The 18,653-nt window shown below is 33.0% G+C and overlaps 1 protein-coding gene across 5 annotated transcripts; it reads left to right on the forward strand.

The window, feature by feature from the left end:
• The first annotated feature begins 1,870 nt into the window (after positions 1-1,870).
• On the forward strand, positions 1,871-18,074 carry LOC148619298 (uncharacterized). Of its 5 annotated transcripts, none has more exons than XM_088579020.1 (8): positions 1,871-2,032; positions 8,806-8,916; positions 12,437-12,723; positions 13,082-13,141; positions 14,315-14,464; positions 14,689-15,348; positions 16,641-16,766; positions 17,373-18,074. In XM_088579020.1, exons 2-7 carry the CDS (start codon positions 8,816-8,818, stop codon positions 16,748-16,750), a joined length of 1,368 nt encoding a protein of 455 aa, XP_088435146.1. In that variant the 5' UTR covers positions 1,871-2,032; positions 8,806-8,815; the 3' UTR covers positions 16,751-16,766; positions 17,373-18,074. The 5 variants fall into 5 exon arrangements, with proteins under 5 accessions (XP_088435146.1, XP_088435150.1, XP_088435148.1 ...); XM_088579022.1 differs by lacking the exon at positions 1,871-2,032 and adding an exon at positions 7,867-8,017; XM_088579021.1 differs by lacking the exon at positions 1,871-2,032 and adding an exon at positions 8,092-8,241.
• Positions 18,075-18,653: the final 579 nt, after the last annotated feature.

The raw sequence follows: 18,653 nt of genomic DNA on the forward strand, positions 1-18,653 counted from the left end.
ATAATTTGCTGAAAAGTATCCCCAAAATGACAAATAAGTTTTCAAGAAGAACCTCTAATATACCAATCATCTGCTGCTCGGTATAGCAGCTTTTGTCTTTTTGTTGTTTGCATGGAGTTGTATCCAAAAACGAAACAATTTGAAAGAATTGCCATTCTCGCAGTGAATTTATCATGATGTTAGGTGTAATGTAATATATAAATTTTAAAAATAAAAAATAAAAATAAATCATGGCATAGTGTAATCTAAGTAATAAATGATATGCTAAAGTTTAATCGAATTTTTAGGAGTCTGAGCACTTCGCTTATTATGCCCTTGCTTGAAAAGCTGGAGGTGTATATATATATATATATTGTTCAACATGATGGGATGGACCTACTCCAAAGTTTTCAGATAGATCTGTTGACGAATGCATGAGTTATTGGTCCGGAAATGGGCGTTTTTTTCCCGAATTTTACATTTCCATTTTTGAAAATCTTTTCATCTGAAACTACTTAATGGATTGAAACAACCTTAGGCTGAATATTCCTGAGGGTATTTTTAACAATCGATGCGTAGGGGATTTCGATCTTGCGAAAAGCATGGCCGCCTTTACTAAGACCACAGGGGTCTAATTGCAGAATTTTGCACATAACTTTGTACTTTTTTTCTTCTTTTGATACTAAGCCTCTTTCTTTCTCTACGATTTCCTTTGCTGTCTACGTTCCCTCTCACCCACTGTCCAACAGCGTTTTCTTTTGCAAACTACTCTATCAGCGATGTATTTCTGTCTTTCTTTTGAAAACACCCTTTCCTTCTTTTGTTGATACCGTCTCTGTTTGTTACTCAGCTGATGACATAGGTATGATTAACTTTAAAATACAAACAAATATTATAAATTGAATTAAACGATCAGCATTCTTGAACAAAATAGTGCAAAGCCTAAATGAACTGTCTCTAATGAACTGTTTCTATGTACCTATGTTCTTTTCGACTATGTTGGTTCGCCATATTCAACAATCATTTATGAGTATTTTTTTCTACCAATGTATGTAACAGAATTATCATCATTCTAGGAAAATGTATAGGGGTACATGTTCAGCAGATAGTTGCTGGAACCCGCCATCAAATTAACACACTTGTAAATGTGTTTAATTTTTTCCCCTCATGCATGTCACTAAAACACTGTCCTTGTTACTTTCCAACAGCGAATGCTGTTTAAAAGAGTGCTCTGCTGTGAATGGTTTTTATTTTGCGTGTAAATCTGTGAGGCCATGTTGGAGGTATTGCGCTTTTTTAAGGTATTTTATGCTATTTTTAATGTTATTACTTTAAAAAATCTTCTACTCTGATACTAAGGACCAAGTAGAACCAAGCTTGATATGAATGTTTCTTAGGGTCCTTGCATAGAATAAATGTAGGGATTTTTGATCCATTGAAAAAGATGGCTGCCATTACTAAAAATAGAACATAAGGGTTAGACTGAAGTTTTGCGCATTTATCTTCAAAACCATTTAGTGTAACCAAAAAATCTGACATGTGGTAAAATTGTTCAGCATGATAAAATCTATCTGTTCATGTTGGAGTAATTGCCATTTTTCAACATATTTTCGCAATTTTTAGTAGTATTACTTTAAAAAAATCTTCTCCTCTAAAACTACCGGACAGAATTTATTGAAAATTGATATGAGTGTTCTTTGGGTATAAGCGTTAGGAATTTATATCCAAGAAAAAAGCACGACCGCTTTTACAAATATATATATTTTAATCACCTAACTTGAGGTAATTTTAAAAACTGGCGGTTCGCCATATGAATATTCTTTTGCGCATGATCAAAGGGTAATCCAATATAACGCCGCGAGACGTACAGGATAAAGAAATGAATAGGTTCCGCGTGAATGATCCATAAAGTTTAACAAGGATACAGAAATATGACTAGTGTACTGCTCATTTGTTGTGTAAACTATTGTACTTATAGGGTGGAATTTAATCCCTTTTAAAGTCGCTTTTCAAATATCTCTGAACTTATTGGACCTATACACTAGTATAACAGGTATGGATTATTATTTCCAACTATATTTGTAACATAATTATATCTTAGAAAAATATTCAGCTAAAAATATGCTATAGCAAACCTTAGCCCAACTTAAAAGACACGTCTAGCCATTTGACATTGTGTCGACGTTCTTATAAAACGCATAGCGCTGGGTCATCGCATTTATTTGATACTTTAAGAAATGTCGATTCTACTTTGAGGAACGTTTTCATAGATGCTAGAAATATTTTCTTTAATCACAGTTATATCTGAATACCCGGTTTTGATACATTCGAACAAAGATTTTACATAATTTACTTTCAACTTCAAATGCCTTAACATGCAAACCCAGTCAATAGTGTATTGTTGTTCACTTTCAGTATTTTTTTATAGAAATCTTTGCGATTTAATATTGATTCTTTACCTATAACATTTCCATTTCTTTCATGGTAAAGAATTTTCTCATCAAGGATTTATAAAGGACCCAAAGTACTATACGCATATTACATCTCTCAAAAGTTTACATGAATGGAACAATTCATACGAACAAATATTTGAATGAATAGAGGTGTTTATCATTACATGTATACAAAGTCATCACGACCGAGAATCTAGAAGGATAGGTATAATCTCGAAGGGATTTGGATATACATAGGCACTTATTAATAACAAAAATATTCATCGACTAATCCTTTCCTTGTATGCGTATTACCTAAATATTCTAACCCGTTTTGGACCACTATGCTCTATATATGGTTCTGAAGTCAAATTGTTGAAAGATTATTCACTGTTTGAAAACAATTGAAATATTGTATTGGTTTTTAATTTGTCAAAATTTAGACTATGTTTGGACTAGAACGTCGAAGTGTTAGTTTACTTCCTTGCATTTCCTTTGGTATATTTTGGAAGTACGTAGTAGTCTTGTCCTTTACCCATCGTAACCATAGCATGCATAAGATATTTTTTTTGGTTATGATTGTTTCACTCGACTTTTTTGTACTCTGTAGTATTCTGCATGTACAGTGTTGTATGTTTAGACCGCTGTGGGTTTAGTAATTTATGTCCACGTTTAAAAGATTTTGTAACCTCATATATGGCCAATGTACGACTTGTACAGTAGCAGATGTTACAGGTGCTCACTTCTACATCAGCTGTCACTTTCTAATGCAATATAAAACTATCTGTCTTAATTCAAAGTTCTAGTAGTTGATTAAGCTAAATACATATTTCACATTTCTCTACTGGGGAAGTCATATTATAATATACGACTGTTAAGCAGTGTGAATCAAATTTAGGTTTATCATTTTAATATAATTCAGTATCTTGTCATGAATATTCTGTTCAATAGAGATCTTTTTATTTTTATTCTTTTAATAAGGTTGATATATTATTATCACGAGTGTTAATTTTATACGTACTTAAATTGGATATTACAATTTCTAAACTGCTAAATAACTTTGAAGGCACTGATTGAGAAGGTCCATAAAAAGATTTGTCAACTTTGTACTTTGAACCACTAAAACAACAGTTGCTTTCGGGTAAAAAAAATGCAGTTTAAGCCACATTATTAAAAATAAACATCTTCGTTATGCAAGTAATACATCACAAGAAACAATAAAAATGTCTGCCTGGCGGGAAAACATGTTAGTAATACATCAGCTTTAGGATTAACTTATACATTAACGTAGATGTTGGTTTTCGCTGTTGGCTCATCATACCATCATCTTACTCATACGGCATGCATATTGTCCCTCCTAGAATGTTATATGTTTTTTTTTAACAGTCAAATATTATACATCTCCATTAAGACTTGTAATTAACCAAGGACGGGGTAAAATATTAAACATGACTTGGTATATAGAAATCAGTATTATTTAAAAATCCAACTCTGATTGTATTGTTGAGTTTAAGTGTTTTAGGTGAGTAAACCTATGCGTACTCGAAAGTGATTGAAAAGTTTGTTTCAGTATCATCGAACCATAAGACTTCAGATTAAATTGATATAAAAACCATGATTCTGTGATGCAAAGCCGATTCGTTTATTTTTTAAAGCTACACATGTGAGGTTAAAAGTCACTAAAAAGTAAATACCACTGAAAGGGCTTGACCTAAATAATACCTATACCTAACCCTAATGGAACAGAGGATAGGGTTCATGTAATGTACAATCATGTTTTGTAACATGCTATAATATTGTACATGACATCCATTTTAGGTGAAATGTCAATGACATACAATCATGTAACTGACTTTTTATGTCGGTTTTGGCAACTTGTACTTCACAAATTTATATTACTTCAACAACAACTTTTACAAGACATTTATGTTTCTAGATATATGTTGCAACTTATCTATTTTGTTTGAAACTAATTTACTACAAGAAACAAAACATGAAAATAGTAAACAAAGACATTAAAATATTGTAATTTTTGTAAGATCTAAGTGTTGAATGACTGTGGAGGTTGGTCTATATCAAGATCATGACAATTCTTCGATGCCCTCCATTCATATTTTACATATTGCTTTTCAATACGTTTTGTTAAAAATATTTTTGGAAAAAAGAGATTATGTCATGTTTCTGGATTTATGCTTATAAAATTACTGCTTTTTTCTTGGTGTCCGACAGTAATTTGTAGTTCTTACTTGCATTAGCACATGAACATGTTATTAAAAGAACTGCCGTTAAATCCTAGTTTCAATATACTGACCAGGAAGTATGCGAAATAATTTATAAATAAATTGGAACTATTAAGTACCAGTCCATATAAAATTAAGACGCTGCCCATGCACGTTAAAGTGATTCACGGTGAAGGAAAACCAACCGAACAAGGGATTCTTTTTTTTCAGTCTACATATGATATAATCCATCCTGTATAGAATTCTGCGTTATGGAGAAGACCATAGATTCATTTCCCACTGATCAAACCAATTCAAGAACGGTCACTCTTGCAAAGTGTTAATCATAAATACAATCTATATACATTTTTATCTCAAAAGTACAAGAACCAAATGCCAGTCTAAGACTGGTTTTGTGTCTGTAACCGTTACTGAAATGTAAACAAAAGTGATTTTGGTGGGGTTATGGCATGCATGAATCAACCCCAGGCTATTTTTTATAAAGATTGCTACTTAATTATTTCGATTAGCATTTTGTAAAACTTAGTTCCACATGCAAACCTGTCATACCTGTACCGTCACACCTTTCTGTTACGTATCTATCCTAATCTCGGTGAAGTAGATTGAAACTGATAAAAGGTCGTGATTGGGTCAGCTGGTGGCAATAAGTAGCTTATTTGTCCATACCAGGAACCTTCTTTATCAATTTATTGGCAATCAGATAATAAAACATAGGCTAATCAAGTGTTATTGGAATGTTATGGCAAAAATTCTTTTCGAGACTCGCACCAGCAACTTCATTGAAAATTCCCCTTCTTATCTACATTGCCATCATTTAATATAAACTATACATCAATATAAAGAAAAAACATCAATTAGATTTTAAGAAAAGTAGGCTTCCTACTGAGTGGGAAAAAACTTACTCTTTAAGCATTTTGGATAAGGAGAATGGGTTCACACCCCTGTTGGCTAACCAGATACTTTTTGAGGGCAGTGTTTCATTGTTACCACTCTTTCAAACTCTACGTTGTAACCAAACATTCTAACACGCTCAGACTTGAAATACATGATATCGGTTTTGGTTTCAGCATTTGCATGGAAAACTGATAAATTTATTGAATTTCGTATGAAATTTCATCGGCAGCTGTTTTTTTTAAAGTTTTTAAAAATAAATAAATAGATTATGTTAGAATATTGCAAAATATATCTGCTATCGGGGAACCTAACTGGTCATCTAATAAGATTTTACGATAAATTAATTTTAAAAGCTTTTGTTACAGTAAAGTAAACCTAAGTATACACCCTAACCTGAATAAATTTGTTGCATAATGGCGAGATTAGAAGTTGGATAATCATGTTATTTTGTTGGGTTCACAGGGGCTTGCTCCCACTATCAAATATGCAGCAAGCCCCTGTGTTTCCAGTATAAAAGAACACTTTTCCCATTAGACCAAAGTAAATTAAGTAGCTGTCTTTGTAAGAATCATGCAAAATCTGAAAATTGTGATACACCCCCAAAAAGGCTACATATTTTTACTTTTGTAATTAAGTTGTTTTATGAGTCTATACTGTAAAATGTGTAATTATTCACTCAAATCTGTCTGCTCTTAGGAGATAATCAACATTAAAAATCTAATAGATTCTATTGTATTTGAGTGTCATTTACAGAGTTATCTCCCTTAATATTGAATTTTACAGTGCATTATATACAATTTTTATCTCCTATGAGCACGGTTTATACGAAAAACCAAATGTTAATTTCTGTTTACTGAAGCATTTTAAATAAAATATAAAAAATAAAAATATGTATGCTTTTCACCCATGTATCACTTTTTGCATGATTCTTAGCTGGAATGCTACTTAATAAGTAGATTTTCATCCCCGCCTCTAAAAAATGACAAAAATATAAAAAAGAAAATGGGGCGGGAATTTCAAAGTCAGGATTTTTTCCACGTCACTTTCTAGAACATATCTATACTTCAAATACATGTAGCTGAAATTAAGCTAGCAAATATCTGGTAAGGAATTTAAAAAATAAGAAATAAAATCACTCCACCCGCCCCATATATTTTTGTGAGGGTGGGTGAAAATCTACTTGTTAAGTTTATTTTGCCTTACATGTAACTATACATTGAACGCAACGTATAGATCTTCAATTATAATTGGTACTTGGTGGGATAGTTAAATACACATTTTGAGATGTAATCTACAAGGATATTTTGTCGGTTTATAGACTTTAGTACCACAACATTTAGCTGGAGGAATATAACATAAATCATGGGTGAAATAGCCGTGAAATTTTGACCTTATAACGACATATTTTTACTTAAAAGGGGCCTTAAGCAGTATTTTGAATGAATTAAATATTTCAAACATTACCATATTAAAGCAGGTGAGATCAATGTGTCATTTCTCTGGGGAAATATGGGGGATTCTTTCAACCCACATCTGTCTCAGTGATACCAATAACAGCATAACAGAGGTAAAATATAAGTTACAGTCTCTGATTTTCTATATATGGGAATTTAAGCATCCACTTTCTTAGTCAAAGTCAGAGCTTGCCCATCAAGAAATTGCAAAATACACGGTGTCCACATCTTACAAACGGATAGTAAGAAGATTCCCCTGTTACATCTGCTTCCAATTACTTCAGTGTAAGCCGACTTTTCATGACTATTCTCCAGTTTGGTAATATAAACTATCTTTGTTAAATGTCCGAGCATTTATATTTATCCATTGCAATCACATGCACAACATGGTTTTCATACAGCAAATACTTTACTTCGGTAATCTAACCACCACAAAGCTTTCTGGCTCGTTATAAGGTAAATGTTTTGGTCATATACTATACAATGAATCTAAGTGCTTTAAATAATATTCCAGTACTAGATCATAGTGATTAATTTGAGAGTAACTTAGACGACTAAAATTTTTACCTCTGGGCTTAGTGGACATTCGAATACATTCACACTTTAGTATGAAAAGAACCCAACGGTGTTATTTGGGACATTTTCCTCCAATTTTAACATTTTAATTTTTTATCTCAATTGGTCAAGTTATAATCTATAACATAAATGTTCATGGTTTCAAGTCTGTTATGACGATGTTTGTACTAGTTATGTAGTATAACATTAACCCAGATTTCGTGTTATGTCCCTCCCATTGCAAATGATTATCACTAATAAATGACAAGAAAGATATTACATGTATTTATCTGTTATCGATTAACCTCACAAAGGCGATGTCCTTTTATAATATTGATTATACATCTCTCTTTCGTCATAAAATGTCTTGGTGCGAATTTGTTGTATAAATGACATTTTCTTGGTTTTTGATGAATTAATTGGACCATTACATTTTTATCAACTATTTTCAAAACATTACACGGTAAGTAATTCCCCTCTCAGAGAAGTTCCAGTCGTTCGGGTAGTTATCCGATTTTTCCTCAGGTGATAGGCAAAACGTGACGATTATTAGTTGTTTACATTAGAGTTATGATGGTCAAACCGAGACTACATTTTAAATCAATTGTAGATTGTAAACATTTTAAAATTGGTTAAATACGTCGGGATTAGCTCATGGGAGAGACCTTTCTATGGTCAGCAAGTTTGGTATGTAATACTAATATGAGAGTTTAATTTGCGTTGTGTTTGAAGAATATCGATAAAATGCAGTTTTATTTTTTGACATATTTTCCTCTTTTGTTTTGACAACATCTGGGACAGAGTTCCCATTTAGAATACAATTAATAGCAGTTGCGTAATCAAACTATCTTGTGCGTTTGAAATGTACTTGACGATTAGAATGGCATCAGTTATGTGGCCACTGCCGCATCTTGCAGTCTTGTACTGAACGAATGTATTCGGGCATTAGTTTATATTCTATTGAAACTCAGAGTAATTATGATACTTGCCATTTACAACTGTTAAGCTTTATCATGTTTTATTGCAAATAAGGATGGTTATATCAACTTGATGATTCTTCTCACATGTATCATGATAGATGTTTGTATATTACTTTATTAGAAGGTCTACTCCTACAATGTAAGCGGTTGGAATTCAGTTCCTCCGTGATTGCACCAAATTAGAAAATAGCTTGCCAGACAATCTCTAGCACTACTGGAGCAACACTTATACATTGTAACAGAGAAATAGTTACATTTATCTCCTTTGCAGATAACACGACATGGTAAACCGAGAAGAGTTAATTGCAATAGTTGGTGGCTCTTTGGCTGGATTGGTGGTTTTAATGGTTACTATAGCAATATGCGTTTACTGCTGTTGTGGGTAAGTTATGTGAGTCTCCAAATTGTAGTTCATTGAAAAAAAAAATTAAATTGTATATGGTATTGTTAGTAAGCTTTCATAAGCGTTTAAACAGAATGAAAATATTTAGTATTTTACAAATAGTTCTTCTTTAAATATTTGCTCATAGGTCTAAATTACATAAAAGAAGTAATATCATGTGTAAAGTTCGTCTTGATATACATCCACAGCTGAGTTCTTTTCTGTTTGGATTTTGATATATGTGTGAACAGACAAACTCTGTCCAGTGTTTTCTTTTGAACATCGTTTTAACGACGTTAAATATATGTATATACCCCAAGGTAGCATATGAAACCTTTCATTTGCAACAGAAAAATGCAAGCCTCTATAAAATCAAATTTAGGATCATTCTTTAACCCTCATCAACTACACATACCTATAAATTTGTAACATTGATTTTAAAACCCTTAATTTTAACCATATCGCGACCTAAGACACACCTAAGGTATAATGCTTAAGGTATAGATACTTTAAATATTTGTCGACCTATCGATCAGCATGTAATATTAGTTTTTGTTGAATACAAAGGTTTTGATACAATGGAGAGGTTTATTGACCGAAAAACACTGACAATGGCAAAAGGATCAGATATCTCTTAGTCATAAAACATCTCGTCACACCCACTGCACGTATCATAGCACCTTATTACCATGTATTCCCGGATATAACTAACTCTTAGATCACCTGCGGGCTCGTGAACCTAAGTTATTTAATGCCGTCTCTATCATGACATTCCCAAAAATTCTTTATTAAGGTGTAGTATTGATTGAATTTCCTTAAAACTGGGAAGAGTAGTTTTTGGATATAATTTCATGAGTATTCTCAATACACCAGTAACATGTATCATGCCTCTCCATAAATGCATGTTCCCTTGGAGACCTCCAATCTGTGAAATACATTCATATAAAAAACGCGAAGGGTGGGAATAAAATCAAATACCTTATAATGCATATAAAATATAGTTAAAAGAAGTCTCCCCAGTCCTCTTTGGATGAGTATATTTCCTCTGGGAGGTCAATAAATTGTTGCCCCTTTTCTCTGTAATCTTTTGTAAAATATTCCATACATGTAGGTCTCCAGGTAAATATTTTTTTTCTATATAAAAATACCGAAACATCTGTTTATAATCTAATGACTATATTGTAGTCTGTAAGATACCTAACCTTGTACTGTGTTCTGGGGGAACAACGTAAGATTTATTTCTTCACGGTGCATTACAGTCGTAAATTACTATTAACAAACATAAATATCAAAAAGACATTCTTGCTTGAAGTTTTTAGAAATATGTTATGTGAAAATTTGTACAATGAAATATCTCGCACCAAGTAGAAATTGGAGATGTTAACCCAATTTGATATAATAAGTATATATGAATATGCTATTAATATCAGAATAAATCGGATGTTCTCAAGATATAAAATTTTATTTAGATGAACTGGTGTTTAAAACGAATTTTAAACTGGTGTAAAAATAACTATAAAAATACTGTACATGTTTAGGTTAGAAGTTGAAAAACCTTTTTAGGATGTATATATGTCATGTTTGCTTTCTTGCATATTTTGTTTTTTCTCAGGTTAAAGTGAACCAAAGTAAAATTAATATCACCTTCTTAAAGTCACATTCTTCGACGGATTTTCTCTCGTTTGGTCATAGTAACATACATGACAATGCAAATATCTCGTGTTAATCCGTGATATAGATCTTGGCTATGAATATAAAATGTATGATATGGATGCAAGTTGTTACGCCGTTCTGCGGTTTAAAAACTGTCTCCAATCACGCGAACATGTAAATAATCTGGGAATGTACACCATGCTTCTATTGTTACATTCAGGAAATAATAAATCTTATCAATCATTGAATGTTTCATGTTTCTGTACATATTTCATGTAATGAAAAATGAAAGTCTCTTGTAAGAGTAATCAAGAGAACCAAGGTTATAGCGGTAATCAAAGAGTAATCAAGGGAACCAGGGTTATAGCGGTAATCTAAAGAATGTAATCGAGGGGCAAAGACCAGACATGGAAAAACAGACATACACAACAAAGAACATAAAGTAACTAAAATCATACATACAAAGTAACAAAAGCAAATGTGCAACTCGACTCCATTAAAAACTGGGAGCATGGACCAGGTACACCAGTAGGGCAAGCGTCCTCTGCTTTTCTAGAAACAAAACATCATTATAAGCCACACTGCTTCTCTGCCAAAGACGCGGTATTCTTGGGGATAGAGTGACAACTACGTGTAGTTGCCTCGTAGTCAGAATAATGTGTCCGAATGGGGTGGCATATCTACTTGTGGGTTGTGGCCTCTGTAAGCTAGCACAACAAAAACCCGGATCAGCGTGTCGGACTATTACAAAGCATTGTCTGTTTGATTACTCAATCGTTTTCCTCTTGAAATGCATGACATATCTGCCTTCGGACGTTATACAATGACCATTTAATCATCATTATAAGACTAAAAAATTACAAAAAAGCCAAAGAAACAGTAACTGAATAACTAAGGCATTGGTCACAGTATTAATCTAATCAGGCGCAAACGTAGAAATTTTTGAATTTTAAGAAAAAATAAAAGAAATGTGCGATTAGATCTTAAAACGTGTATGGTATACCTGTAGTGTTGCTATTTCATTACGATATATTGTTATTAAGAGAATGAAAATTAAAACTACAGCGTGTTTAGAATTTCCACAAAATATTAGTGGAATTTAAAAAAAAACGTGTGTATTTATTAGGTAGGTTATGTTATAATTATACCAACCGTAAAACTTACAAAGGCTTTTTCTCAAGTGATTTAATAGTTCTCTACATTGGTAAGATTTTGCGTATTTACAGATGAGTAACTTTAATGTTGCAATTCATTTTAGAAGACTAATTGGTGTGAGATAAATCATTCATGTTAAAGTAAACTCGTGTATTGTAAGTCAGGATCTGTCGTTTTAAATTAGAAATTTGACATTAACATTTACAAATATTATTGATAGACCGTACATGAAATATTAAATATATCAATGGAAGATATAACAACGATATGCTAAACATTCTTATCGTATTTCTGGGCACGATTCATCTACTTCCCACAAAACATGTGATAAAAATCTTAAACAATACAAACAATTATTTGTTCATTAAAAAATTCCTAAAATATCATTTAGAAATTTAGGTTAAATTTTTTCGTGCCCACCCATCTATGGTCTCTCGAATTACCTATGTAACTCAGATGCGTCTAATACTTTACTATTTGCATCATGCATGGACACAAACTGAAGTATACTTTAATATTTTATGCCAACAAGATTTGATATTTGTTCACAAATGAAAACAATTACCTAACAAACAAAACAACAACCTCCTTGAGAAAACGTAGTTATGTCGTGGTAATATACTAGATGACTCGTCCTGAACATTTATGGAAACCTCTGGAAATATATAAAGAAAAAATATAATCGTTTTTACGTATATGCATCTGCTTGTAGGAGGAAACGAGAGTCCAAGAAGAATATGCGACGTTTCCAACCTCTGCCAACCGGCAACGATTCTAGCAAACAAAGCACCATGAATGGGATAGATCCTAGAATGGACCCTAGGTCTCCGGAAAATAGACTCCCTAAGGTTGGGAGTAGTGGTCTGTGGATGGGTGGAACGCCAAGTATGTATGCAGCCCCACCACCACCATCAAATTATCACTACGCTGAAAAAGACAGGCATGGGAAACGGAGTTCATCTCTGCAACGTGCTTCTTCTGAAGAGCGACTTCACCAGAGTACGTAAATTGAAATAAAATCGTTACTTCTCATTTTGGTACCGTGAAATTTATCACACTATCTATGATATTTTTAATACAGAAGATGAAATCCAAATAATTAAAACTTTAGATACTCAACTCTTCAAGAATGACCAACTTTATATTTATGTGGCCCTGTGAATTCTTCAAACTTGAATTTTTTTTATAAAATCTTGCAATCGAAAGAAATTGACCCTTATTTTAGCGTTTGTCTATAGTAAGCTCTACCTGTCATCGATCAACCTTTTCCCTTAAGTTTTTTTTTGAAGTGTGTTGCTATTGTTTTCAAATTGTTTAAAGATTAAATTTGTTATTTACGAACATGCAATACTTGCAGAGCTAAGACTGGTATTAATAACAAGATCCAAAAGTTATGGAACAGGCATAGAAGTTCTGGGTAAAATACTTTCTCAGTTCGTGTGCCTGGAATGTTTTGTTCTTGACGTAGTGTTTGGTTTATTTTTTATTGGTAGCACTTATGTTCTGTGTGGTTTTCTTAGATGTTGCATACACTTCAAAATATGTAAACATGATTAAACTTGTTTGACTTATGGAACAGTTGGATAGTAACGGGATTAAAAATATATGTCCCTGACATAACGATGTCAATTTATGACATTAAGAAAATGTCTTCTCCTCTAACCCATCTATTTACTAGTAATGCAGGTGGCACTCGTGGTCAAGAAGTAAATGTTAACGACCTCGTCCACAATAAATAGGACAATCAAATAGTGCTAGACCATAAATATCAAACTAAAGATGGTTTATTGCCCTCTACATACTTACACTTCCTTTATATCCTTTATTAAGGATCTAGAAACGGTGTCAACAGTGATTGTTAAGCATACCGCGAGTGTAAAGATGTGGAGGGTCCGGTCTTCACCGGCCGAGTTTGTTATGCATATGGTTGCTCCCAATGTGTGCACTTTATTTTTAATACCAAAATTACAAGTTGAACACACCCAAGACAATTTTTGAGTAAAAATAATTGGGTTAACCGTCATGTAAGTGTTGTCAGATGGTCAAGCAAATGTCACCCATAACATGTTGTAATCTATACGACAACATACAAGTCTGTGTTATGTGTCAACAGGGCAATATATATTTGAAGTCTATGTATTGTAATACTTGTGTTTAAAGTACATGTATATTAAATCATTCCATTGTTTGTTTTAACTTGCTTCAGAGTTGCTCATCTTTTACCAGACTACTTGTTTTGAAATTTAATTGCCATAACATTTAAAAAGAAATTGTAAGAAATTACTTGACACAGTTACAGCTTAAATAAACACCAAAGCTTGAATGATATGATGACATCTTTGAACATTTGCGATTGTATCAAATATAGCAAGAGTCTAAAGTTTTACACTAAATATAGAAATTTTAGAACTGTCTGCTTTAAATACAAAATTCACAACATTGAAGGCGCCACATCTCATTGTGTTAGCTTTTTCAATTTTTAAATCACGTAAATTAATTGAATAAAAATGAAATGATACAAAAAGAGAGAAACGGATATACTACTGTATGCAACAAGAATGGCATGTCTAATTTTTGTCTATTTTTGTAGGTAGAGGTCATCAGGTATATGGTGGAGGAAATCTACACCTTTACCACAGTAATCCGTATTTTTATGACCAATACCAAGGCATGCCACGAAGTAATAGCTACCTCAACATGTATGGAGGGTATCCTCCATATCCTTCCGGCAGCAATAGAGGTAAATAATAACCACATGACCCTACCTCAAATCAAACTAAAATGTAATAATCCGAATTAAAGTAGACATATCTGAAAAAAAAACAACATTTATAGCATTGTATACCACAATGCAGATCTATTTAATCGAGTGATAAAGTTTATACCAAAACATGTATTCGTTCTAAGCTCTTAATGAATCCTAAAATGGAAATTAAACAGACTTATTGATGATTTCTTTTACAGATTCACGTGCAATGTTAATGGATTACCCTGATGGTCATGATCACTACTACGACCCCTACAGAGATGTAGAGGACAGGCGACATGGTAAAAAAGTCAAACGAACGCACAGTGACCTGACGGGAACAAAACGAAAAAAGCGGGAAAAAAGGCGCGAATCTCCTAATTTTGAACCAAGGAAAAATAGAGATACAGAAATGTTAGATAAAGTTTCGGAGCGAGAAAGAGTTACTGTAGACGTTCATAGACAAACGAGCAAAAGTAAAGCTCCTGCTGCACCTGCTGTGGTACAAACCAAAGAGCAGAGACCAGCAAGACAAATAGTCGAACAGACCGCAACTATAGAAATTCATGACAATGAACTCTCTGAATGTGCTACTGATAGTGCTAAAATTAGAGCTATGCAAGGAAAAACATACGAACCTGAACCTATTTCTATGAAATGGGAAGGTAAAGAGGATTTACGATTAAATATTCCTAGTGATATAAATGACGATGCAACTGACGAATTACACATAAAACGGTACCAATATGATGGACATTATAATCCACCAAATAAATCACGTGATGAAAGAGCTGGTTATACAAATGAATCATTTGTTAAACATGACGAAGGAAGCAATCATCATAAGCGACTGGAGAAAAGAGAAAGCAATACAGATGGTAGGTATTCAGGGGCGGATTCAGGCGGGGCGTGGCGGGCGTGCGCCCCCCTAAAATTTGCAAAGCATGGGTTGTCAGGGGAAGATTTAGGCGGTTTTAGGTTGAAATTTAAGTAATTTCTAGCTAATTTTACCACTAAAGATATCTACATTGCACCCACTCTAGAAGAATATTTAAAAAAATTAACCTTACAAATTTTTTCGACTCGCTCCGCTCGGCGAAATTTCAACTGTGCGCGCCCCCACTAATCTAAAATCCTGCATCCTCCCTTAGTATTGTTCTAAAAATTTCGACACAAAATATGTATGATTAGTTAATTTCTGCTTCTGGAATCTGGGAAAGATTCTTGTCGGTTTTTTATGATGTAAGTTTAAACCAGCTTGTCCTATGCTTGGATATTTTTTGTTTTGGGTGTAATTTTGAAAACACAACAGAAATCTGTTCAGAAATTTTACTGACCTTGTCTGTTCTTACTACGTTTTAGTTTTGCTTACCGTATTTCGGTGTGAATAATACACATTTATGTGTTGGACGCAGTGGGTTTTTGAAGGTCAGCGCTGGAAAATGTGACAATTCTAGTTATTATTGTTACTTAAATCTTACGACATTTTATTTTAAAATATTCTGTTAGGAAGAATATTATTTGTAATCAAAATATATTTCAAAATATTCTCTTTCGGTTGCAAAAACACTTAACAAGGAAGATTTTACAAAAAGGACTTTGTTACGTTTTGGTTTTCAGTCATATCATTTAAATCTCTAATCTTGTTTTGTTGAAAAGAAAACCATACAACCTTTGTCCACAACACATTATTTAGACAATTAGTCATGATTTTAGAAAAGTATTATTAATCTTGAATCAAGTCACGTGCAATACAGAAAGTACCGGTAAACGTATATAGGCAAAGATAAATTCATGAAAACTAACACCGAGTTACATACGACAACAGACATGAAACACGGATAAAAATAGATCAATGCAGATTTTGACCATGTGATCAGCAAATGTCGAGCTTACCCTACCAGTGCACCTGGTCCATGCTCTCAGTTTTTAGTTGAGTCCAAGTTGCTCATTTGCTTTTGTTACATTGTACGTATTATTTTGGTTATTTTATGTTCTTTCTTATGTGTGTCTGTTTTCCTGGTCTGGTCTTTGTCCCTCGATTACATTCTTTTGATTTCCGTAGAATCTTGGTTCCCTTGATTACTCTTCTAAAAGTAGCGAATATACCCTCTGTGCAGGAGAATGCAATCTTACATTTCTCAATATTCTTGTATGTTGTTTTCTGTAGGTAAGCAGGTTACGGCGGCATTTGATTTCCTAAATAACTACATGTCAGATGATGAAGAAACTGTATTTACTGACAGCAGACGACAGTCGCCATTGCCTTTTGATACCTGAACAGTTCAGAGCTGATGTAGGTGATATCGTCCTTACAAATCTTTAAAACTTTAATGTGAAAGTACTATTGTTCTTGGGTTACCATTTTTGTGGTTGTCATAGGAAGGCCAAACCACGAAATTTTATTTCCAACGAAAAGAAGATTTCTTTTGATGTGTATACTGAATACAACAAAACCACGAATTCAAGAATCCACGAAATTGTGTTTCTTCCCTAACCCACGAAAATTGGTATCCACGAATTAAAGTATTTTCACAGTATGTAAAGTTGCACCGTTGATGCACTTAAATATTACACTTCTTGTATTATTTATCATGATTGTTTTTTAAACCACGGAAAACCAAAAAAGAAAATATAAGAACAACTGTGTTTTAAATCTTGCAACAAATACATGTGAGTAAAATGAGGGGAAACAATTTCGAGTATGTAATACATTCAGCTCAAGGTGATTGTTTCATGCTGCAATGTGGGTTAACTTGAAATTTTGTACACTTTTTTTTTAAATCTTTGTGAAGGAGCAGGTTACTATCTTTGAATATCTCTTGTACCCACTTGATAGAATTTTGTTATGTTGTTTCTTGTACCATTCAGCTGAGATTTTTATGTAATAATTTTGTTTCAGACATATGAGTTGTTTGACTCTGCAGTACATTATGGTGACTCATCTCATCCAATCTGACCAGGTGTAATCCAGCAAGTCTCTAGGTGCTTCTAGTGCTATATTATACTTATAGGAATTGTGTTATACGGGTATTGCAATAAAGAACACAAAACGTCATTTAGTACCAAAGAAAATCCTTTATCATGACTGGACAAGAATATCAATATTGAAAGCTGATATGGATTCAGAACAGACATAAAAATTTCGCATGAAATTGAAATCTCCGGGTTTACCAGAGTATTCAATTGACTACTTTAAAGTGCCATATGAGTATTTATTTTATTATCTGTTTTCCATCAATTCATGTGCAATTTAAGAACAGAAATAGATTAAACATTATTGATAGAAATGTTATGTTAAACTTTGTTTGACATTGAAGTGAATTATTTTGATTTTTTTTAATTGTTATAATGATTTATTTATTTTCAGTGGCCAGATAATATGTCCTCCATAGTATTATAACTTTGTTTTCGACATGATATTGATAAGCTGTTGTCATAATCTTTATAAACATTTTATATTTGACGGGTATCAGTTAATTTCTGTATTTTGTCAAATTGCTGAATCAAAAATGGATTTAATACTCTATTATTTTCAATAAAAATATATTCTTACCTATCACATTGATATATATTATTAATAAAAAATATAATAATAAAGTTGTTCAGTTGTTCTTTTCTACGTTTTTGTCATTATGAAATGCACTTGCTGTATATTTAATATAATTTTTCTATCGTAACTAGAACACGCACCTATGCTCAGGTGGGTGGTACAAGACCCAAAGTTGGATTTATTTCATGCAAAAAAAACTATTAGTAAAACGACACTACTTATGGGTGTGCCCTCTTTTCCTAATCCTCGTTCACCACCTACACCACCTCTGGATGATCTTTTCCCTAATATTCGTTAACAATCTACACTACTGGATGGTCTTTTGCCTAATCATCGTTAACCACCTACGCTACTGTTAGATGTTTTTTTTACTAATCCTCGTTAAACACCTACATTACCTCTGGATGGTCTTTTTACTAATATTCGTTAACCATCTACACTACTGGATGGTCTTTTGCCTAATCATCGTTAACCACCTTCGTTACTGCTGGGTGTGTTTTTTTCCTAATCCTCGTTAACCACCCGCACTACCTCTGTATTGTCCTTTTCCTAATCCTCATTAACCACATATACTTCTCGTTTGCCATCTATGTACATTGTACATTGTACTTTAGTTTTTTATAGCAATTA

Source organism: Perna viridis, chromosome 4, assembly GCF_037379345.1.
Source record: "Perna viridis isolate PV_CMFRI_1.1 ecotype Kerala chromosome 4, ASM3737934v1, whole genome shotgun sequence".
Lineage (NCBI taxonomy): Eukaryota > Metazoa > Mollusca > Bivalvia > Mytilida > Mytilidae > Perna > Perna viridis.